This window comes from Perca fluviatilis, chromosome 3 (genome assembly GCF_010015445.1).
Source record: "Perca fluviatilis chromosome 3, GENO_Pfluv_1.0, whole genome shotgun sequence".
NCBI lineage: Eukaryota > Metazoa > Chordata > Actinopteri > Perciformes > Percidae > Perca > Perca fluviatilis.
In genome coordinates this window covers 7,028,566-7,053,465 of record NC_053114.1, presented here as the reverse complement: position 1 = coordinate 7,053,465, position 24,900 = coordinate 7,028,566, and the positions used below count along the sequence as shown (strand labels likewise).

At 41.2% G+C, this 24,900-nt stretch overlaps 2 protein-coding genes and 1 long non-coding RNA gene across 4 annotated transcripts; 2 read left to right on the top strand and 1 right to left on the bottom strand.

Annotated features, from left to right (window-relative positions):
• The first annotated feature begins 988 nt into the window (after nucleotides 1-988).
• On the top strand, nucleotides 989-7,613 carry LOC120555919 (testis-specific serine/threonine-protein kinase 1-like). Its single transcript, XM_039795112.1, has 2 exons — nucleotides 989-1,243; nucleotides 6,894-7,613. Exons 1-2 carry the CDS (start codon nucleotides 989-991, stop codon nucleotides 7,611-7,613), a joined length of 975 nt encoding a protein of 324 aa, XP_039651046.1.
• Nucleotides 7,614-8,304: 691 nt separating this feature from the next.
• Nucleotides 8,305-11,283, bottom strand: LOC120556370. Its single transcript, XR_005638846.1, has 3 exons — nucleotides 11,157-11,283; nucleotides 8,609-8,779; nucleotides 8,305-8,442 (listed from the first exon to the last, which is right to left on the bottom strand). It is a non-coding gene; the product is annotated as an uncharacterized LOC120556370 (long non-coding RNA).
• Nucleotides 11,284-11,324: 41 nt separating this feature from the next.
• On the top strand, nucleotides 11,325-24,900 carry hdgfl3 (HDGF like 3). Of its 2 annotated transcripts, none has more exons than XM_039795925.1 (6): nucleotides 11,325-11,616; nucleotides 12,430-12,506; nucleotides 13,986-14,124; nucleotides 14,420-14,572; nucleotides 21,373-21,507; nucleotides 24,108-24,900. In XM_039795925.1, the coding sequence occupies exons 1-6, from the start codon at nucleotides 11,533-11,535 to the stop codon at nucleotides 24,129-24,131; spliced, it is 612 nt and encodes a 203-aa protein (XP_039651859.1). In that variant the 5' UTR covers nucleotides 11,325-11,532; the 3' UTR covers nucleotides 24,132-24,900. The 2 variants fall into 2 exon arrangements, with proteins under 2 accessions (XP_039651859.1, XP_039651858.1); XM_039795924.1 differs by having other exon boundaries at nucleotides 11,327-11,616; nucleotides 24,105-24,136.

The following is a 24,900-nucleotide window of genomic DNA, read 5'->3' as shown; positions in this document are numbered from 1 at the left end:
GTGAACTTATCAAGAGACCGACTGTGAACTGTCCCGGATTTAGCAAGGTTTACCGAGATTAAACTAAGCTTTGTAGTGACGGCTACATCGTAGTGAAAAGTAGAACTACTGTAATCTTGTAATGGGTAACGAAAACACCAAGTAACCGGAGCCAAAAGAACCTGTTTTTTTTTTATCATTTTTACCTGCTCTTTATTGTTTTAATTTGTTTTTTAATCGTTTTCTAACTGCTCTTTAATGTTTTATGTAAAGCACTTTGAATTGCCCTGTTGCTAAAATGTGCTATACAAATAAAACTGCATTGCCTTGTGCCCTGTTCGTATGATATCATACGAATCCGTTAATTAAGGTATTTTCAGACGCTAAGCGACACTTGGCCTGCGTAGTCGCGTGGATCCATGGGCTCTCACTGCGACCCTCACGTGAACAGACAGGGGGACAACGCTAAAGTAAGCTAAATTAGCATAGTCATAATTACAGACGTTACCTGATAAATCCAGTCTTGTGCTGTCTGACAAGCAAAAGCTCCACTGTCTATGTCCTGATAACTGTTTAGAAGAACAGTTTGATATTTTAGGGAACTCACAAACAGAAGAATCCGTCTCTTGTTCATTGATTTGTGTCGCTCGCGTAGGGAAAAGTTGAAAACAATTCAACTCTTGCAGCGGGCAGGTGTGAATGTGGCGAGAATGAATGCGACAGTTTCACGGGATTGCCCATACCCACCCTTCTGCCCGCTCGCCTCTCATTGAATATGAATTACGAGGCACGACAATCGTTCCCTGTGTGAAAATACCTTTAGAATGCGTTGACAGAGTACATAGAGTTTCGATGGAAGATTATTAGAATTATGGCTTCTAAAATGATGTCATAATGTTCTGATTCAATAAACTGTTCTAATCTGACCAAGTGGCATTTCCTTACCGAACTAGATCAGGTTGTGAAGGGAATTCCGGTAAGTCAACTTATTGTGGTCATCCTTACTTTCATGATGAATAAAAGGCTATTGGAGAGCCGCGGTTATAGCTTTAAATGCCACCTGGGAGAAGGCATGTTTGGCAAAGTTGTGAGTGCATACTCTAGCAGACTAAAGAGTAGGGTTGCCATAAAGGTTATAGACAAAAAGAAGGTTAATCCTAGTTACTTGGAAAAGTTTCTGTCTCGGGAAATGGAGATCATCAGGTCTTTGAACCATCCTCACATTATCAAGACTCTTGACATCTTTGAATCACATACAAGCAAGGTAATCAATATTTTGTATTTAATAATTTTATATTTATTTAATATTCAGTTTGTTCATCTCACTTCAATTTTATTGCTGCAATTGTCAAGCAGACGAGCTGACCAAAACATTGATACTTGGCGTCTGTGTATCGATATAGTGTCGCCACAGAAAATATCGCAATACTATGCTGTATTGATTTTTTCCCCCACCCATACTGTTCATTGCCCTACTGAAATGTTATTGTAAATGGAGTAGTTAAAGGACAATTCTGGCGCAAAATGAACCTAGGGGTTAATAACACATGGGTACAGAGTCAACCATTTTCTGGGATATGTTTTCATGCTAATCGAATGTGAAAGCTAGTAGTCGGGGCACTGGTAAAGTAAAAAGAAAACGCTATTTTATACCACTAACAAGGCTCAAAATAGCTCCACACTTCCACGGTAGCATAATGAGGGTCCCTACATGTAAACCGAAGCATTGAGAACTTTGTAAGCGTACTGACAGTTTATTAAAAAGATAGTTTATAAAGACAGTACCGTTCGCGTATGCAGGCAGGAACCATCTTGGGAAAACAGTCATGACCAGTCGAACCACGAACACCGTGCAACCAGTAACCAGTAACATAGCTCAGGCACGGCGTTTGTGGTTCGACTGGTCATGACTGTTTTCCCATTACTGTCTTTATAAACTATCTAATATCTTATAGGCTATCTTATAAACTGTCTGTACACTTACAAAGGTCTCAATGCTTCAGTTTACATGTAGGGACCCTCATTATGGTACCGTGGAAGTGTGGTGCTATTTTAAGCCTTGTTAGTGGTATAAAATAGTGATTTATTTTTACTTTACCAGTGCCCCGACTACTAGCGTTACAAGCTAATTAGCGGTTCACGCTAAAACTGGTCACATTCAATTAGCATGAAAACATATTCCAGAGAACAGTCGACTCTGAACCCATGTGTTACTAGCCCCTAGGTTCATTTTGCGCCGGAATTGTCCTTTAATCCAGATAAAATTAACATGATCTGCTCATAGTCAATACAGCAGGACTGTTCATGAGATTTGAGAAAGTCTAAGTTCAACACTCAAACATTCAGCGAGGTTCATCAGCAATAACATTTCATCAGTTTTTACCATTAGCTGTGCAGTGCAAGATAAAACTTGACTGATGTTCTACAGGTGTTATTTTTACCTCCTGATCCCATAATGAAAGCCTACATGGGACCTGACTTGACAGTAAACAGGAAACTCCTGAGCTCATAGGGACCATTTTAAAAGTGCATGCAAAATGTTCAGATTTAGCTTTTTCATTTGTTTTCATAGACACTTCAGACCAATTTAACATTAATCTGGGACCCTTCCATTATGTACACAACCTCCATGGTTTAAAGAAAGATCATTCTTTATGGCCCAATGCAAATCTTACTTGTATTTTTTCACTAACCACCTGTTCTTTATCCACTCAGCCTCGGTCATTTCCGCCCAACTATTAACATTTACCCAGCTTTTATATACACTTTTAAAACTTCTTCTTTTGGATTGTGGAATTCAAATACAAGCCATGTTTAATTATTTGATTCATTCAGGTACACAGTTGAAATGTTATGTTACTTTTAATATTTTGTGAGCATGTAGATAAGGCCTACATATATGACAACCCAGTCTCACTGCAGTTCGTGAAATGTTTGATTTGAAATGATTGATTCGTGTACACGGACACGTTTATCTCGTTTTTTTCGTGATAATCAGCACATTTTTTTAAACTAATGTATTTCAATGAGAAGCATCTTTTGTGATCACAGCACGATTCTTTCTGCCAGTCGGGTTGCAGCAGAGAAGCTGTATACAGCTCTGCTATTATTGGTATTTTAAACCCAATAACTGCTGTTTTTAAATAAAATTGGGTAGAAATGGCGGTAGAAAAAACATGTAACAGTGGCCGGGTTGGGTCAGTGGGTAGAGCAGGCTCACATATACTGAGAGGTTTATTCCTCGATGCAGAGGTCTAGGGTTCAAATCCGACCTGTGACGATTTCCTGCATGTCTTCCCCCCCTTTCTCACCTAGCTGTCCTGTCAAAGTTAAAGGCTGAAAAGCCCCAAAAAAAGATCATCTTTAAAAAAACATGTAACATAGAAATTTCAGCGGCCTATACAAACTCTACCAATTGCCACTGTAGGCCCCGCTGCTGTCATCCAGTGTAAAACCAAATGTAAATACTTTTATGAAATAGATAGAAGAGATATAGATAGCTTTGTGTTACACCCATAAAATACAACTGGGGTTTTATTGGTCAATGTATTTTTATTTAGTGTTACATACATACACAGTATAGAGACACAACAGGGATTACACAGATATAATAAATGGAGAAGAAACTAACAACAATAACTAAATCAAACAAGCAAACAAATGACAAAAATACACATTTTCAATAGGTAAGGGAAAACGTTAACTGTTCCACATAAGAAATAAAAGGCTGCCACACTACATCAAATTTCCCAGTGGATCCCAGCAGTGTGTGTCCTGTTTTCTCTATTTTGAGAAAATGCATGACCTCGCAAATCCACCTGCCAAAGAATGAGACGCCTTGCCAGAAGATCCTCTAATAGTACACCAAAAGGTCCAAGAAAAGGGCATGGTGCAATTGTCCGACCTTTGATCTCTGAATAAACTTCAAATAAAAGCTGGATTTCAATCAAGAAAACATTCCAAACTATTTCTGACCTTTATGTCAATGCAATATTTCCTAATTGGAGCCTACCAATTAACTGACATCAATAGTGGCCATATACATGTGGATGACTGATACTGTATGATATACTTACTACATCTGTATCTACACAGAGTTAGCTAAAGGTGCTCAGAAATAATACATGGAAATAAGAATACATGGGAAGAGCCAGTTACATTTGAAATGGCTGAGACATAAAATGGCTATAACAACAGACTACTGATAGGACAGATTATTTTAATGCGTCTACATAAGGAGGAGATTGGAGTGATACAGATATTGATACAGATAGCTTTATGTATCCCTGAAGGGTAATTCAGTTTCTACAGTCCACCGAAACATAACCTATACACACACATTCATACTGCCAGTCATTAGTGACAGAGGGAGCACAATAAAAGGGCATTTGGAAAGTGTACGATCCAAGTATACAGCAAGAAAAATATTTGAAATTAGAACTGAATAAAGACAATAAAGTATGATAAAGTGATGGATGTATAGTTGATGGATGGATGGATGGATGGATGGATCAACAAAACGTCATATTTTTTTAACGGCAGATCGCTGTTCACTTCCCGTTTACAATCAACAGTCAACATTGGTTTCTTTTAACCATGACATTCCTAACCTTAACCACATGGTTATAATTGTAGTCATGATGACAAAGTCCTCTAACCTTAATGAAGTAGTAATTTTAACCCAAAAAATTATCTTTCTCTAATCCTAACCAAGATAGTGGCGTTAGATCAAAAAAATGCTTACCAACAACCTTTTTCTTGTTTAATTTGAAGAACTTGTTAGGTATTTGTGGTAGCAATGGTAGAATTAGAGTAAGTCCAATGAATGACAATATACTGCTACAGCCGCTACAGCAGCTCTGTGCAGCTGCATTTGGCCCAGCAATGCTTCGAGCTAAATCACCTTGCTAACACGCTCCAAATGACTAAGTAGCTGATGCTGCTGATAATATGTACCATGTTCCCCATCTTAGTTTAAGCATGTTAGCATTCTGGCATCCCCAAATTTGCACTTAACAAAGTACAGCTGAGGTTGGTGGAAATGGCATTTGTTTTGCTATATGATCCAGTATTTAGTCATAAATCAGTATAATTGAAGTTCTGACCTGATGATGGTGCTAGATGAAAAGGGTATCACCAAAGGCATTACTATTCATCCTGAGGGGGACATGGATGTCTGTAGTAAATTTCATGGCAATCCTTTAAATAGTTGTTGAAATCTTTCACTAAAAGCCAAAAGTGTCAACCTGCTGGTGGAGCTAGAGTGAAGGTCAGAAGATCACCACAATCAGTATGATTCATCCTCTGGGAACCATGAATGTCTGTACAAAATGACCTGGCAATCCAACTGATAGTGTCGAGATATTTCAGTCGGGACCAAAGTGGTGTACAACCTGACAGACATTACCATCTCTAGAGTCACACCACTAGCACGGCTAATGCCAGGATCAGACTACACAAATTCAGCCCAATTTTTGACACGACAGACACGTCGCAGACAAACGTTCAAAGTCGTACCCGATAATGTGGGTCGGGACCGACAAACATGTGTCTTCACCTCTTGTAGTGTGACATAATCAAAGATCAGCAATTGAACATCTGGGACGCTTCACTACCACGACCTACCACGACGCAGAAAGTTTAGCATGTCAGAATTTCTTAGTTTTTTTTCCACCTAGAGTGACATGTTTGACGACGTGTTCCTTTACATTGACTAATAGGAAGAGAGAGTGCTCTCTGCCTCTCTGGCGCACATATGTAAACATGGCGAAAGGAAGTAGAGACGCTACTGCTGCTGTCTAGAGGAGGAAAGATACACACAGTGCCCATATAGGCTTTTTTCACGGCAGGGACCGCCCCGCTTCTTAGCATTGCACGCTAGTGGGCTAGCCACTAGTGGTTATTTGTTTCTCTTCACTTTGACCACTGACAAGCAACAGGCTCCACCCTCTTACAACCGTGATGGCTGTACCTGATTGGACGAACACTACACGTGGGGTTCCCAGATTTCAAAACAGACCATAATGGGGGCTCGTTCGGAATAAGATTTTTTACGAAAATAGTTCACCGAAACGTGATTCTGAAAAGATTTTAAGCGATGAAATGGGCTATGCAGTTGCTGAATCTGTATTTATTTCAGATCAACAATGGTCAATTTAAACGATTTTCGTGAGTTTTTGAGAGGCTGCAGCTCCACCAAAGCGTCGACCTTTGACCTTGCGCGTGATCTTCACGACAGCACGCGATAATTGCTCTGGGGGCTGAACGGTGTCATACTTGTAGTGTTTCCACTCTTCTGTCCAAGACACAGCAAGAATTTTGTGTGACTGTTGTGAAAGACAAAAAAATCGTGCGTAACCCCGGAATTCCACCAGGTGGGGAATTGACACATTTCGTCTGCAGCGCGGTTTTGATCCGTCCTCCTACACTGGGAGCCTGGGTATATTGACTGGATGCTCTCGTCCTTCCACTTGCTGCCTGGCCTGTCAAACGCCCCGCGGCTTGCTTGAAAAATAGACCTGGCGCGTATTTTAGCGTATTTTGAGTGCCACCTCCCACATGCTTCTTGGACGCACTTCTTGGACTTGCTTCTGGGATGCGGTTCTGGGACGCGGTCCTGGGACGCGGTCCTGGGACGCGGTCCTGGGACGCGGTTCTGGAACGCGGTCCTGGGACGCGGTTCTGGAACGCGCTGCGTCGTGGCTGGTGAAATAACAAGCATTGTCTTGAATGGCCGTGATTTCTGGCGGTGTCCACAGTGCCGGCGGAACACAGCGCAGATGCGCCCAGTGGAATTTGGCTGTAAAAGTGCTACCATTTGTGTTGTTAGGTCCGATTCTTCTTATTTCATTTTAATTTTATTTTGACATCTATTGCACATTCCTATATTTCACCTTGCACTTTTGTATCTCTAGGTCTATGTGGTGATGGAGCTCTGTGTTAAAGGAGACCTCTTGAAGCATATCAATGTCAGGGGAGCCTTACCTGAACATTCAAGCTGCAGGCTTTTCACACAGCTGTGCGAGGCCGTCCAATACCTTCACAACAGTGACATGGCCCACAGAGACCTTAAATGTGAAAACATGCTGCTGGATACACACTTCAACCTAAAAGTGTGTGACTTTGGGTTCAGCAAGAGGCTCACTTACGCAGACGGGCGGTTGGTGCTGAGCGAAACCTTCTGTGGCACCTCGTCCTATGCATCACCTGAGATTTTGAGAAGCTATCCGTACAACCCCAAAGTGTCTGATGTGTGGAGTATGGGTGTTGTGCTGTATATGATGCTCTATGCAGCAATGCCGTATGATTCCAGCAACATTAGGAGAATGGTGAGAATTCAAATCCAGCATAATATCAACTTCCCAAACACTCCGTCTGTTTCGTCTGAGGCACAAGACCTTATGCGAAGCATTCTGCACCCTGTTGTGGAGCAGCGAATTACAATCAGCAGCATATTACAGAGTTACTGGATGATGCGGGAAGTGAGAATGGAGGACAGAAATGAGAACCCCACATCCAACGCTGGCTCTGGGCAGGAAGGACCTCCAGATAAAAAGGCCAAAGAACAAGAGAAACTTTCAAAAGACAATTCAGAACCAGGGGAGGGACCATCAACTGCTGCCCCAAGACATTGATGTTACATTGGAAATTAGAAGCTGACCAAACTCTAAATAAATACATTTATTAACACTTTTTTTGTTTTAAAGAAACCAGCTGCAAAGTGTTTGAGTTTCCTCAATTGCAGGTGTGATGACCCTCCCACTGTCTTGGAGGCTGTCCAACCTCAGTAGGCCACTGGTTGACAGTGGAGGGTCGTCAGCTGACAAGAAGAAGAACGGAAGAATCATAATTAAGCAGCTGTTACCTTTTAGGGCTTTTATTTTGAAAATACACCCTACTCTACTGTAGGGCACCTCAGTAAGGTTCTGTTAGCGTCTGGTAGCTTTCATTTTGAAAATCCAGCCCACTCCAGGTTGAAGAAGGTGTGTGTGTGTGTGTGTGTGTGTCTGTCACAGAGGTAATTTTGAATTGTGAATCAAACTTGAAACAGATTAAGGTTTTTATTGTTTTTAATAGTGTAGCATTTGCAGGATGTCTCTCCAGCTATCGTTGCCTATATGCTTGTGGTGTGTAAGGGAACAACACAGGAGGAGGGACCCAAAAGCAGACGGCCAACACACAAAGTAAAGGTAAGGGTTTTAATGCGTGAAATATATACAATAAACGTGCTGGTGGCAAAAAAGGGGAAGTTGTGTCGAGGGAATCCAGTGGTGAGTGGTGGGTGCTATGTGCTCTCCAGAGCGTGCCCCGTGACGGGTGGGGTGACCATGTGGTAGGCCTCCTCCAGAGTCCAAACAATTGAGTCCAATCCGTAGAGAGAGAAGGGCAGGTGTGAGGAGCAAGCAGGCAGGCAGGTAGGCAGGCAGGCAGGCAGGCAAACGAACGAGCAAGGCAGGCTGCAACCTGAGACAAACAGAAAACTAAGTTAGCCACACAAGCAAGAACACAGAAAATACAGGGAACTAGGATTGCCACTATAACACGCTTGTAGACCATACGATCTGGCGACGAGTGGATCACAGAGCCATCCTTAAATACTGCAGGAGGTTGATGAGGGAATGAGCTTCACCTGGAGCCACCTGCCAGCTGAGCCACGCCCACAGCAATCAGCACAGGCTGCCATGATGACATCATGACATGGTGATCTGTATAGAACGGAAAACTGGCCAGCAGCAATTGTTTCGTCCATGTCTTTATCCGTGTCTGTCTCCACTGCATGCTGGACGGTTGACACTGGGTCCTACATGAATAATAAAAGGTCGTCAGCATACGAAAAAAACCTGTGCTCTATGCGACCTCTATGAATGCCCTAAAGGGGTGAAGATCTAAGAGTTATAGAGAGGTGTTAAAAAAAAATAAGCGCAAATAGGAGGGGAATTTAATTATGCAAATGAGACATCATCTAATTAAAAATGTGCTAATTTGCATAAATAAAGGTGTTTCGGTATTTTTCAACTTGGAACCTATTTTGTGGCCTGCCCTCTGGACACCATAGAGGAGGTGGGGGAGAGGAGGATGTTAGCCAGGCTGGGATCAATCATGGGCAACACCTCGAGACTGTGAGTACCCTGAGCAGCTCCTTCAGCAGCAGACTGCTGCACAGTGCAAGAAAGAGCGCTACCACAGGTCCTTCATTCCAGCAGCAGTCAGACTCTTTAATACAACGTCGTAATGTATCACTGCTAGCTGTTTCTGCAATATGAGCCATCACTGGACAATATTCTGCACTATGCATATTTATTTAATTATCACTCTTTGTTACCTCCAACTGTGCAATATGTCATATCTATTCACCAGCACCTTACTAATCTGTATATATGTGTATATATACTGTCTGTTTATATAAGGGTGTTTATTGTGTAAATATGTCTTTTTTATTACTTGTATTATTATAACTGATTCAATTTTCTTGTTCATATACTTTATGTATATATTTTTTTCTCCTATGTCTACTTAATGTGTATTTGTGTTATTCTGATGTGTGTACATTGTTATTTTCTTTTTTCTTTTGAGCTGCTGTAACACAGGAATTTCCCAATGTGGGATTAATAAAGTCTATCTTATCTTATCTTTTCTCATGCATTGGTGTCTAAGTGACTTATTGTCTCATTTGCAAATTGTAAATAATCAACTGGGGAAGTGTCATGGTGATATCTGTTAGTTAAAATATGTTTCCTGTACTACTGCAGTGTCTCCACTTACCGTGGGCTGCAATGGGAAATTGTGGCATCATCAATTTCAGTATTTTTCATTACTTTCCACCACTTGGATCTCTTTTTACATGTTATAGAGGAGACTTTTATGAGTAATACACATCGGTCAGATTTTATGGTGCAATTGGTGGGAGAGTCACCCCTTTTTTCTCACAAAATGCTTGTACTATTATTCAGGTTAGCAAGTGCTGGTCGGGTGTTGTTTTTTTGGTGGTCTTGCTGGTGAATCAGTATGGTCTTGTGGGTGAAGCTGCTCCAATATGGTCCTGCTGCTGCAGCTAAATAACCAACTTATGTAATCGTTTAGTGGTATTATATGTGTTATTATGGTGGAAAAACTGCATTTAAGTTTAGGCCACCTGACTCCTGGAACAACTTACTGCACTTTCTTGAAATCAACCCACTTGTGACTTTTGGACAATTTAGAAAGCTAATTTGAAACCTCCAAAAGTCTACTTGTAATTGCTTTACAAAATTGGACTTTCTTTTACATCTTACCTATCCTAATTTTAATTTTAATTATTTTCCCAATTCTGAAAGTTTTATTGTTGTTTTTGTTTTGTCTTTGTAAATGAGATCAATGTTCTCTTGAGTATAAATAAAGGTTGAACAAATTAATTAATAAAGCAATAATCCATTAATCTGATCAGGTTGTGGGCACATCTCATATTCCAGCATGCAAGTGGAAAACAGCCGACCGTCTTTAAATGTATTTACAAAATAATCTTTTGAGCCAGACTTCCTTAAATTGTTGTTCGATTTTATGTTCTTTATTTTGTGTCTAATATTAATAATGGCAGAAGTAGTAAAAATAGATGAAGTGACAAGTTGGATTGGTATAAAGTAGGCTACCACTTCATAAACTCAGGAAGGGATGAGGATCAAGCTGATGCTTGCTAACATCACTGGGGAGATGCTTCCACCATGTGGCTGCCAACTGTCATTAAGCTGAGGGATGACCAATAAAATGGAGACATTGAAACTGGAGTTACATGTGTCTGATTATGAGTAGCCTGGCAAAGTGCAGTTGTTGAAAGATTTGATCATTGCCATGTGTTAACCAATCACTTTATTGGCAATAATCTGGCAACTTTCACCAAACATTATTGTAGGGTAGGCTAAAGTATTGTTAAAATTGGGACACTTTTTTTGAAAATTTGAATTCTGGAAGAATTTGCAGAATTTTCCAAATGTCTAAGCTCCAAACATGCACAAAAAAAGAATAATTAAACACAATATCAATGGTTCCATCTTGTTCTAAAACACTTTTTTACAGGCGCTACTGACAAAATGGGACACCTTATCTTATGATACAAAAGACATTGAAGACGAGCAAAATGTAACACAGCATAATAAAATAAAACAGCAAAGTAAAGCATCCCTAGAACATCTTTTTTTCCATACTTTTCCTTGCTCTTGCTTCTCTTCTCCTGTCTTTCCCTGTCCCCTTCCCTTGGATTTTGATTGAATGCATGTGCGTATGTTTTTCTTTTATTTCGATGACCGGAAGTTTGATTTGTGACAGACTTTGCGTTTCTTACAGGTACCCTACTCCAACTTAGGCCATTCTCGGTAACGCTTACACCTGAATTTGTGCGTAAGAGGATAGCCCTTTCCCAGGCCCCGTTTTCCGCGTTTTTTTAATTATTTATTTCCGTGTAAACTGCAGTCTTGATATAAAAAAACATTGATGGTCGATAATTTAGCCCTGCGTTAAAGAGCCCCGGGGTGAACTGCAAAGGATTATAAAGTCGTCTCCTCCGTTTTTTAACCCAGCGACATGGCTCGACCACGGCCGCGCGAATACAAGGCAGGAGATTTGGTTTTCGCTAAGATGAAGGGATACCCGCACTGGCCGGCGAGGGTGAGTCTAGGATGCGGCCGGGCTGGAAGCACAGGGAGGCGGGGTTGATTTACACAATACAGCCGCTGCTTCGCTGGGGTAATAGGAGGGATGCTATGCCCCGAGCTCGGCTGGGGCTTACTCCACACAGCCACAGCCACATTTTGGTCTGCGTAGTTCTCTTACTGGCGACCAAAACGTCTTTTAAAAAGCCTTTCTTTTCCGCCAGGTTGAGTAAAAATTTAGACATTTTGGAATAACATTTATTGGGCTCCATTTTTCACCAATACGTTTCTTGCTCCATTCAGCTATCGCTTGAGTTGTAACGCACTTTGGCATGTTAATATTTTCCACTAGCCTAATTAGTTAGTTCATTGTGTTTGTCATTAGCCTAAATGTTTGCATTTAGCTGTCACCCATGGAATAAATGAGCCAGTAGCTGACCTCAGGTAACCCGTAGCGCCTCTGTTTCAAAACTACTACTAACCAATACAACCGTCTCATTAGCAACAAATGTATGTATGTATTTAAATACACTATAGCAGCCAGAGTATGGCCTCAAATTCAATGGCGCACATGGGCTGTCATGTTATGACTGTGGATTTCCACTATGCAGGCTCCATTTCTAACCTCTTACAACAAATGAGCATCTCTACTAAAATACAATGCTTTATTGTATATGTGGGCTTTGTATGACAGGGAATATAACCCATAGTTGTAAATTATTAGTGCGGTACTGTGGTATACATTAAGAGATGACTGGTAATCTGAACATAATCTAAAAAATGGAGAAGTGTAATAAATATGCAGTAATTCTCTCTCCCTGTGCTTCAGATTGATGAGCTTCCAGAAGGAGCTGTCAAACCGCCTGCCAACAAGTACCCCATCTTCTTCTTTGGGACCCATGAAACGTAAGCACCTTTTCTTCATCTCTCTCTTTCATTTATGTTGTTTAAAAAGGAGAGCAGCTGCCATACTCATATTAATATGAATGTTATGGAGTTGTGATACAGTTGCACCATATTGGGACTTTTTTGTTTTTTTGTTTTGTGTACAAATGTGTTGTCCCTGCCAAGGCAATACATTACTAAACTATATATAACTAATACTCTTTTCATTATCTTAGTTTAGGGAATATCCACATTTTAGGCGTTCATTCTTGACCTTGGAAATGATAGCTTTAAAAAGAAATTTTAAATCAAGGGTCCCACAAGCATTTTCTGTGACTTTCAACCACATCATATGGTCCTCAGGTGACCTAACTATGGGACTTTGGTCACGTGATTATAATCATATACACCATGTGACCTAGATAACACATTTAAACCATTTTTTTAAACAAAATATGATAAACTGCTAAATGCAAAAAAGTATTTTGCCCAAATGAAATACAGTAAAAAAAAAAGCTTCCTGATTTAGATCAGCAAATATATAATAAAATAATAAGTGAACAAGCCTATGAATCTGAGTATACAGAAGACATATAGTTTACAGACATATTCAGTCCTCTGTGTAAGCAAACACTTTAAGTAAGGGGTCATAAAAGGGGTCAGCTAGGGTTTTACCTCTAAAGGTTATTACAGTTCAGTACTCATAGTGATTGGGTTCGAAGTTGCTCAGCAGCAAATTTTTTTCTGCCAAATTTTAATATTTGTTTTTAAATTTGAAAACTTTTATGTACAAAGATCCTGCCCAATTTATCTTTCTATTCATCATCGAAACATCGTGTGGTGTTTGAGAATGATTTAGTTAGGGAGCTTTCACACCTGTTGTTCGGTAGACTCGGTGGGCGATTCAGGGGTGAAGTAGCAACGTTGTTGCATTTTTCATTTGCACCAAACACTGTAAACACACGTCACGCAATCGAGATGGTCGCTTGTTTATTGGACAGAATATCCGAAACTCGCCAACACTTCCTGGTCTCAGAAATAATGGAGCAACACCACATAAAATCTTAGGTTTCCTGGTTCTGCTTTAGTGTTTCTAATATTTTAGAAGAAGGCAAACAATGAGCAGCTGACCAGCAGAGAGTGAAGGTGAGAGAGATGATGATGTCACACAGACTGATGATGTCACACGGACGTCAAGCGATGTGTGCTCAGAACAGCTTATGGATCTAAAAGTTAGCATCTCTTAAATTAAATATAAGTCAATTGTGTGCAATGCTGAAACTGCAGGCCAGTAAATGCTCTTTTTGTAGTTCACTTCCTGTATTTGGGCCGGATCGCCTTCTCACCTGAAGTGAACTGAACTCTAGTTCACTTGAAAGAGAACCGAGAGCCACCGTTTTCAAGCAGACCAGAGCTTGTTTGCTAACCCTAACCCGGACAAAACGAGGCGGGTGTGAAAGCAACCTAATAGTAATAAATGTGTCTTCCCCTCTTCTTTAGCGCATTCTTGGGCCCGAAGGATCTTCTGCCCTACAAGGAGTATAAAGACAAATTTGGCAAGTCCAACAAGAGGAAAGGCTTCAATGAGGGCCTGTGGGAGATCGAGAACAACCCCGGAGTCAAGTTTACAGGCTATCAGGTCAGTCGGCAGTCTATTGTGTCTGTGGAGAACAGTGGGAGAAAACATGAGCGGGGGAAGCAGAGATGCCAGGCGGGCTCGATGCTCAACAAAGCCACATTGTTAACCTCGCCAAAAAGTGTAAGACACAAATGAAAAGGGCTGTTCAAAGCAGACAGCGTTTGAGTAAAGCAAGGTGGATTCATTTGTCGTAACTTGCAGTCTTACATTTACACATTTCACGTGTCAGTTACTGTGGAACTAGCCATTTTTAGTTTTGCAAGAAAAAAAAATGGTAGGCATCTTTCGCACACAGGCCATCCAGCAACAGAGTTCGTCAGAAACAGAAGAGGGAGGAAACGCTGCTGATGGCAGCAGTGAGGGCGACTCTGTTGAGGAGGAAGATGACAAGGAAAAGCTGAAGGGAGACAAGACCGGATCCAAACGGAAAAAGACAGCCACCTCCAAGGTACTTTACCTCAGCTGGGGACGATACTAAAACAGGAGCAAGGAAAACTCAGGTATAATAAGAGCACCGAAGTGGTGGAAGAAGTATTCAGGTCCTTTACTTAAGTAAAAGTACTAATACTCAGCTGCAAAAATACTCCGTTACAAGTAGAAGTCCTGCATTGAAAATTTTAATTCAGTATCATTAGGAAAATGTACTTAAAGTATTAAAAGTAAAAGTACTCGAAACTGGAAAGGATCCAAACAGTTGTGTGTTTAATGGTCTAATCATTTCAGCTGGACTTGTAGGCCGTTATATTGTTGGGTAGTTTAATTTATAATAAAGTGTGTTTTGTGTGCAGAAATCTTAATTTGTAAAGTAACTAGTAACTGAAGCTGTCAGATTAATGTAGTGGAGTTTAAAAGTACAATATTTCTCTCTGAAATGTAGCGGAGTAGAAGTATAGAAAGTGGTAGGAAAAGAAAAGACTTAAGGAAAGTACAAGTATCCCAACATTTGTACTTAAGTACAGTACTTGAGTAAATGTACTTAGTTACATTCTACCACTGATGACAACCGACCTGAAAATGATATGATCAATTAAAGGTCCTATGACGTGCTGCTTTTTGGATGCTTTTATGTAGGCCTTAGTGGTCCCCTAATACTGTATCTGAAGTCTCTTTTATATAGACCTTAGTGGTCCCCTAATACTGTATCTGAAGTCTCTTTTATATAGACCTTAATGGTCCCCTAATACTGTATCTGAAGTCTCTTTTATATAGACCTTAATGGTCCCCTAATACTGTATCTGAAGTCTCTTTTATATAGACCTTAGTGGTCCCCTAATACTGTATCTGAAGTCTCTTTCCCGAAATTCAGCCTTGGTGCAGAATTACAGCCACTGGACGCAGTCCCACAATGAGCTTTCCTTAGTATGTGCCATTTCTGTGTCTGTAGCTATTGAGGAGGAGAGGGGGGGGCAAGGTGGAGGGTGGGGGTGTGGCCTTGGCCAACTTCCACTTTGCTTGTTTGAAAGCCATGATGTCTCTCTCTCATGGGTGGGCCAAATTCTCTGGCCGGGCAAAGCAGAGAAAGGGGAGGTAACCTTGCTCCTTATGACCTCATAAGGAGAAGATTCCAGATCGGCCCATCTGAGCTTTCATTTTCTCAAAGGCAGAGCAGGATACCCAAGGCTCAGTTTACACCTATCGCCATTTCTAGCCACTGGGGGACCATAGGCAGGCTGGGGGAACCCATATTAATATAAAAAATCTCATAAAGTGAAATGTTCATGCCATGGGACCGTTTAAGAGGCTAGATTTTACGAATATAGAAACAGTCTTTCATTCCGTTTGCATATTTGAAATCTGGCATGAACAGTACAGCCAGAGGTCATCAGCTGTGTGTCATGTGTGGCACTGATGGAAAATTCCATCCTCAGATACACTTATTACATCATCCAGCTGTGAAGTTGAAGGCATACAGTAGTTAAATGATATTAGGGTTTGGAGTGTTGCCTTGAAGGAGGCTGCATAAACTCAGTGCATTGGAGTAAATGTTGGGGTATGATCAGTCAAGGATCAAGGTTTCGACACTGAGGGGGGGGGGTCCTCCCCCATAAAGTTTTGAGCGTCAAACACTTATTCGAATTATTTGAATTTTTAACAATTTATGGTTCACATGTCTTTACTTATGTAAAGGAAATGATTATTCTCCTGTATTGTTTAAAACTTTATGCATATTCACACGTGTCTCGGAATGTTTAAAAAAAATGACAGTTCAACAACAAATCTGTTAGAGAATGAGACCACGTTAAAGCTTCAATGTTTAAATCTACATATATGACCTGACAGTCAAAATCCCAAGAAATCACATGTTTATTTTTCACTCCCAATCTCTAAAGGTCTCACCCCGTATACTTGAAACAAACTAGATCATACACTTGTCGTATGAGCATCTCAAAAGGCAAATTTGTTCACGCCTGTTCCAAATGACCACCCTCAAATGCAGGATTAAAAACCTGCCTTACCTTTACACTGGGTGACATGTTCCTTCATTACCATGAACTAGGGCTGGGCATCGCCAATGATTTCCCCAATCCATTCAATTCCGATGTCAAAGGTCGTGATTCAAAATTTCAGTTACAATACTAATTTAGCTTTGACATAAAAGATATTCTTAGAGAACCTATTCTGTGAATTGTACAAGCAAGAAGCAACCCTCAAATGTTTTTTTTTTTAAATTTGCACCAGGTTCATAGCCTGGGAACTCACCATTGACAGGGCTCGAGCTGAGGGGCGGGATAAACAGATGTCTTTCAAATTCCCTCTGCACGCAATAGGCTAACACTACAACCAGGCAGAGCAACGAAGAAGGTAGCGAAGCTAGTTGATAAGATTAAACTTTTGCCGTATCCGGTTGGCAAAACTCCGAACACATCTTCCTTTTTTAAGAATGATTTCTGTGCCGTTCTTTGTTCTTTTCTCAAAAAAAGGTTAGCTCCAATTCTTCCTGCAAAATAATTTTGCTGCTGCTAGGGTGTGTCTAGATTTCTAGGTTACCAGGTTCATGTTTACATTAAGAACTGACCCCCAAAGAGGGAGTCAATTCAACGCATCCATTGTGAAAAGGCATATATTAAAAGATCGGTTTTGGGATTGTATGAATCGAAACCAGATCAGTTCAAACAAAGATCAGTTTTAATTGGAGAATTTATTATTTTAACCCAGCCCTACCATGAACACACACACACACACACTGTAGTTTATTTTGCCGCAAATGTGAAATGATCTGCCACTGAACATGGTCCCCGGCAAATACACGGTTTCCTCCTGTTTGAGTAATGTTTTTTTTTCATGGGATTTGTTGACAGTGAGAAAAGTATAAAATATGGCCAGCTGAATGTAACAACATACTGTATGTAACAATATACTGTATGCATTATTCCCAGAGGGATATATAAAACCTGCAGGCAGTTCATCGGTGTATAGGGATACTTAGATGTTCATGGACACAATATTGTCATTAAAGGGGTTTGCGTCTTCCAGGATTTGTTGAAAATAGAGCAGTGTGGCTGATTCCTTTTGTTTTTTTTCTGCTGAATACTAGACTATAGCTTCACATTGTGGCATTTCTCCCAATTTCATTCATCCAAACATGTCTTTAACAACCTCCATTCCAGGGGATCTTACTGTATTCATTGGGCCGTCCACTTCTGTTTGACCTTGCCTTTATTTTGAAAAAAAAGAAGCTCTGAGGGTTTGAAGGGATGGAGTGCTGCAGAGCACTGCCACAGTGTGTTACTGTATTAGTGCATAAGCCATTGCTGCTGTAAATGGAAGCGGGTTGAAAAAGTCACATGCATCCTGCTCCTCACTTAGCAACCACAGTTGCCTAGCAACTGGGCTCCATTACGCACAGCACATGTGGTGCATCCGAAGGAATGTGGCACTATTGTGGAGCGGTTTGCTGATGTGTCTGTGTGCCCTGTAACATCATTGAAACACTGTGTGTGTGTGTGTGTGTGTGTGTGTGTGTGTGTGTGTGTGTGTTGTGTGTGTGTGTGTGTGTGTGTGTGTGTGTGTGTGTGGTACATGAAGGAACTGGAATCTCTCTGAGAAAAGATTAAATGTGATCTCTGTGTTTATGGGGTGGTGAGAGGGGTGAACAATCATTTGGTTGTTTTCAACCCCACGCCCACACACACACACACACACACACACACACACACACACACACACACACACACACACACACACAGACACACACCCACACTGACCAATGGTAAATTATTACATTTTTAAAATGGATTTTAATGGTTTTATTGGATATGTTGTGCCACTGCGACTTTTGATGCATTTGTGAACATGTAAAAGGTGACCATTTATGATTTTTTTAGATATCTTCACATACATAAAAGACAATAGTTATTACGAATTACATTTATATAAAAACAGTCCATTAATACAAAAGTAATCCCTATCAATCGTAACTTATGACCCACTAGAAGTGTGTGGTGGTGTCTGTATCTGCAGATCCCCTGCCCTCTGCCTGGATTCACTCGTTTTTTGTTTTTTTTGTGAGTGTGGGACGTTTATGGGCATGGTCAAAGAGCCTTTGGGCCCCACACGAGTGTGTAACCCCCAGCCAATAACAGCGTGCAGGGTGGTCAGCCCGTTTTCATAAGGGGTTGCATGACTTCAGATTTTTCAAGTCGACTCTGATGTGATGAAAGTCAAGTCGACCAGTCGCTGATGACGTCATTAATAAAATCACAGGAGGAGGGAATGCTTTGCAACAATCTGTATTCACTGACAACAGACAGATAATACACTGAATTCACGCAGAACAGCAAGTACAACAAGCAGCAACTCAGCTGCATTATGCATTATGCATAACGCCTAACGTTAGGCTACGTCTCCCATATAAGTGCAAAAGAAAATACTTTGAAGTTCGGAAAACAACTGTGGAGGAAAAATACACACAGGCAAGGGCCTGCAAGCCAAGTCACCATCACTGCCCCGTTGGACAGTCTGGCGAGGTCAGTAACTCGAATCTGTTCGGTGTGTCCCGTGCCGTCGTCAGTCTGGGGGGCTGCGTTCATTTTGGCCGACCTGACATGTTCAGTCGGCAGCAGGGCAGTCGGGACTCACCCGGAAATGGGGAGCGGAATGAGCATGACTAGAGTCTCTCAAAATCTGACAAAAATCTTTTAAACTGACCTTTGTTGAGCTGAAATGAAGACCGATTCAGCAACTGCATGGCCTATTTCTCAGTTAAAATGTTTTCAGAAATATGTTTCAGTGAACTATTTTAGTACAATATGTACTAAAGAATGTATTCTGAACGAGCCGCCATGACAGTCTGGCTTTGAATTTCCGGAGAAAACAAACCCATGTGACGCGTTCGTCCAATCAGCTGCCGGTTTTCATTTCTTGGGCAACAATACAGAGTAGCGCCGCCTGCTGCTATGGAGACGTATTACGTTTCTCAAGTCGGTGTCGCCTCAGTGTGTTCCGAGGCAGTTTTTTGGACCTCGGGGACCCGACTGATCATTTCGACTGGCTTTTCTGCCGAGGGTTGGCCGTCTGGTTGGTGTGTACCGGCTATTACTGTGAACATTTACTGTTCAATATGTTGCAGTTTTACAAACGACAAAGTGAACAACTTAAGCTTGACGGACACGTTTTGCATCTAACGTCTCACGTTCATCTCAGTACGCTAGCAAGAGTACACAACAGACAACTTCCGTGAAGGCTACTTCAAAATAAAAGCACTTCCTGTGACGGTTCGCAGTAAAACTAAATTACTGTTAAACAAATAAGGTTGTGTGCCTTTTCACATATCAACTGTAAATCAAGCACTGTAAATAATGTAAATAGTGAGTTTTAATCACCCTATAATTTAGCATTTCCATTTTCCTTTAGACTGTTGTTGAACTAAACAACATGAATTTCTTATTCAAGTGCTTTAAACAAACATTTCACAACAGTCCTTTTCAGTCACAGTTTTTGGTTTTTCGATCCTGGTTTGCGTCGACGTGGGCTGGGCGAAGGATTCGTCCTCTGTCGCGTAATGGTGATTCCAGCCGGAAGGGGAAAAAAATCCTCTCACTTGGTGTGATGGTGGCTGGGACAGCCAGGTAACATTTGCACAACTTTGCCAAACAAGGAAAACTGTCTGCGTTCTGGGCCCACCACTGCAGCGGGTTCTCCATAGTGGGAATTTGCGGCGTTTGCACATTAATCGCTGACCTCTTCATCTGCAGTGGAATAATGCCCCGCTCTCCTTCCACTTTGATAACGCGGTCCGAAAAGTTGTTCAAAATCCTGTTCGAGCCTGGCTTTTCCCCCCCCGTTACTGGCTCTCCCTCACTATCATCCACGTCCTCACTTTGGACACCCTCACCTAGGACAAAATGAATAACTACGTTTACCAAAGTTTACCGGAATTCAGCAACAGAAAAGAATTTAAAACAATTAAGGTGACAGACTTCAGACAGACTTTCAATCAGCTGACTCACCTGTTGCTGCAAAGCCGCTCCGCATCCTCTTCAAGCAGGGCGTTGAGATGGCTCTGGGCTGCCTCTCTTTTACTCTATGGCAGGGGTGTCAAACTCAATGTCACTAAGGGCCACAGTGGAAAAAGAGAATTGCATCAAGGGCCAGACATGTAGAGTTTATTGACGTGCTTTTATTTCATCGAAAAAGTAAAATATCTTTGACTCAATTATTGCACGTCTCATATAGTCTTCTCACTCACAGTTTGGTCCACATAAAGAACCTGAAAAAGTGAGCAAAAAAGTTCCAAAGCCATCCTAGAATTTAGCAAATCAAGCAAAACAATGATTACATTTTCTAAGTAGGCTACCACATAGCGGACTCACAACAACCTCAAAGTCAGCAAATTTGCCAAATTATGCTTTGAGTGTCGCGTAATTGCAAGTTGAACAGTTTCCCATGTTTTTGGTTTGGCGCACAACTAGGTGGGCCAAAAATATATTGTGAACCTAGATTGACATGCGGGCCGGATCAGAATTAGCGAGGGGCCGGATTTGGCCCGTGGGCCGTGAGTTTGACACGTGCTCTACGGGGATGAACTGAAGATGCTTGAACCGGGGATCAAGCACACAGGCCACAATAGGAATGTATAAAATTATGAGAAAAGCACTGCTTGCCACAGGGCCACTAAGTCATCTACACCTGCTTTACAGTGTGAATAGTTATTGTTTCTTCCCTGCAAATTTTTTGGTCTGTTTAGAAATGAAAAACTCTTGACACTCAGCAAGCGTTCCCGCGTCCTTATCTGTGTGTCTGTGGCAGAAATCCTCCAAGCTGTCGAGGCTCTCATCTGGGGAGGATGACCTGGAGAAGGACGGGAAAGATGACGACCAGAAGAGCGGCTTAGAGGGAGGAGACACCGACAACGACATCATCCAAAATACCACCGACAGTAAGGTGGGATACCATATTTAGCACTCTAGTCATTCATTAGTGCTTACTTAGTCTGGCACTGCCATTGCCAGACCTTCCTCCACAGCGCTGCGGAGGAGGGCCTGGCTAGTCCACACAGCATTCTGGGATGGGAGAAAAACGTGCTCTGGTTTATTGGCATTTCTTTAAACCAATCGCAATCGTCTTGGGCGGTGCTATGCGCCGAATGGAGCAACAGTGCAAAATAGCCTCGGGAAGGAACTTGTTTTGGTGGAACGTGTGCACGTAGGGAGGTGAGCTCTAGAAATAAAAAAACACTGTCGAGCATGTGATGAGAATTTTACTCAAAAAAAAGTGAAAGAAAATGTAATTTCCCAAATCGACCGGAGTTTAGAATGCCAACACAAAGAAAACAGAAGGTGAGGGACATCTGGCCGAAAATGCGGAACCTCCGGCCGCACCGGAACAATCCCGGAAATGTAACGCCGTCGATATAGCGCTTACTCATTCACTAGTGCTAACCACTGTAGGCGAGAGCAACAGTGGGTGTTTCACCACCAGTCCAATCGAGGGGGCTTGGGGCTTGGAGAGTTCATATCTCTGTCACTAATGTTGTCAAGATATAGACTAATCCACCTTGTAGGCATGAGTAAACAAGCTGCCAGTACTGCAGTGGCATCTCACCCGTGTATGACACTGTAGTTTGTAAAGGATTTTACTTTATTACTAATTTTGCCAAGAAATATATAGACCCTCTCCATAATCATCAAATCAATAAAATGGCATTAAATAAAGCCTACATTTAGTAAAATTTAAATAGATGGCTCAAAATTCTTTCTGCAAATCACAAAAAGTTTGTTAAAGCTACAGTGCGTAGTTTCTGTCACCCCCATGAGGAATTGTAAGTAATGACAACAACACTGTCCACATGATACAAGCCTTCCGTGATCCCCCTTAATTAGCTTTGTATCAACTCATTTGGCAATGGCTTGAATGTAACGGACGTGCATTAATATAAAAAAAGTTACGCACTAAAGCTTTAAACTTCAACTTTGGAAAAAAATGAAAGCAAAATCCACTAGCCTCTGGGACAGCTAATGCGTGAGGCCTAAAGTCAGTGTGGCTAGAATAAGGCTGTCTCAAAGGGGTCTGCTGCCAGCCCACAGCTCCTTTAGAGAGACAGATACATATTTCTTTCCTACTTTATTAAGTTCTGCAGGGACACACAATTGTCATTTACATTCAGAGTTATGCATACAAACCATTTCCGTTTTTGCATAGAGACAAAGAAGACTAAACAAACATGACACTACGGATAATAACAAAAGGAAAGTAGGTAATAATAACATAACATGAATCAATTTTGGAAGAGCACATTTATGTATTTAAAGGGTCATGATAAGATGCGAATATGAATAAAAAATGAAATAAATAAAAAACAAAATAGAATTTTTATACACACCTACTGTAAATTGAAAAACACACACATACACCAGTCTGTAATAGAATAGATAAAAAAGAAATTCAGACATAAAACCGGAACAACAGTGAAGCTTCGGCTGCATCCGATATCCCACACTAACAAGCAATTTAGTCGGCTGAAACCTTAGTATGAAACCAATACTGTGTAAGTTGCATACTATTTCCGTTGAAATATTACAGTATGCAAACACTGCACACTACGCCGACGTTCATAACAAACGGACAGCAACCAAGGAGCCTTTTAACGTCAAAAACGCTTTCATTTACATTTCTACATATTTTAAATCTGTGGTTTGGTCACCTGCAACTGTTGGTCTAGTTGCCTAACTTTTTCAGTAATTTAAGAGGTTGGCAGGGGTTACCATGGTTACATGTCTCCAATCGGCAAGGAGGCTCTCAGAAAGTGACTTTGAAAAATACAGCTTAGTGCGTCCTAACATATACACACTACTGTTTATTTACACAAAAGTATACTGAACCATGTTTAGTATGTAGTGCCTAGCATGCGATTCCGGACACAACACGCGCCGCGTCCCAGAAGCGCGTATGAAGCGGCTCTCCGCTCCGCTTTGCTAACGTTACACGCCAAGTCTATTTTCATGCGACCCACAGGGCGTTCAAACAGCCGGGCAGATCTTTTTTATTAAGACAACACCAGAAAAGAGAAGGCATGGAGTTTAGCTGCAGGAGTGCCTGGAGTGGAAGGTAGATACTAGCATAATAAACATGTGATTGTTCTGTAAAGTACTTGTAGAGACAATATAATCTGCGAGTCAGGCAGCAAGACGCTCGGCTTTTGAGATGCTCCCGGTGTGGTATGGCGCTTGGCGTTAGGACTAAACAAAAGTTGGAGAGCAAACGAGCTAAAAGAGAGTGGATACTGGACTGATGTTCATCAGGTGGACACAATCATGAGTCCAAATGAATGATAATGTTGCTCTGTCTTCTGGATCTTTAGTAGTTACCAATATCACTGTTATGCTTTCCACTCATAACACAGTTACAGTTATTTACCTATTTATTTCCGATTTGTATTTTAAATGTCTCCATTGGTCAACATTGGACTTGATTTCATAGGGCTAATGCTACTAACAACAATGCTAATAATAACCGTGTTTCTCCATTGTGGTGTCCCCCAGAAGCAGCTGCTCATAGAAGAACATTAAACGAAGAAAAGAAAGCATGAAAGGGAAATGATTCTTTGTAGCTGTGATGTTGGAAAGGTGAACCTCCGACGTGATTTCTCATCAGCACCATCTACTGGCTGCCATCTTCACCTCCGCTTCGCTGTTGGACTTCAAGTATGTGTTTTTATAAAAAAAAAAGGTGCACCCATACTGATAATGGTATCTGGGTGCCAGGGTATAACTGGGCATTATGTCACACAGTTTTTTTGTTTGTTTGTTTTATTCAGCGCCTACATTTAATGGCAAAGAGCTGTATCAGAAATCAAAGCAAAGCCCTTTGTCATCTTGAACTCTCTTAAATAGACAGATTCAGATGGTTAATCTTGTTTACCCGGTGACTCTGAATGCTTGTGAGTTTATATTGTTTTCCTCAACGTGAAGTTTAGGACATGTAAAGGGGCATTACGTACTTGACTTGACTTTTATCATGTTCTATTGGCAACAATTAGGCGTTGTGATACTATGAGTTGTGTTCATATGGAGCCTTCTTCTCTGCTAGTCTTACAGGCCAGCTACATTGCACGCGTGAAGTATGCTCCTACACTATGCTTCCACTATAATCCATCAAATCTGGCTACACCGCGAATGAGAGCAGCTTTTATGTGGTGCGTATGCGTCGCTGAGATCCGCTCTACAAGCGTAAAAATAGGATAGTCTATTTATATTTTTTACGCCCTTATACACAGAAATGGATCATAAAGTGTCTATATGTCTTTTAAAGCTATAGTGCGTAGTTTCTGTCGCCCCC

Coding starts and splice junctions, on each gene's coding strand:
- LOC120555919 (XM_039795112.1), top strand. CDS start 989: ATGATGAATAAAAGGCTATTGGAGAGCCGCGGTTATAGCTTTAAATGC. Junction 1,244..6,893: donor TTGAATCACATACAAGCAAG/GTAATCAATATT, acceptor TTGTATCTCTAG/GTCTATGTGGTGATGGAGCT.
- hdgfl3 (XM_039795924.1), top strand. CDS start 11,533: ATGGCTCGACCACGGCCGCGCGAATACAAGGCAGGAGATTTGGTTTTC. Junction 11,617..12,429: donor ACCCGCACTGGCCGGCGAGG/GTGAGTCTAGGA, acceptor CCTGTGCTTCAG/ATTGATGAGCTTCCAGAAGG. Junction 14,573..21,372: donor AAAAGACAGCCACCTCCAAG/GTACTTTACCTC, acceptor TGTCTGTGGCAG/AAATCCTCCAAGCTGTCGAG.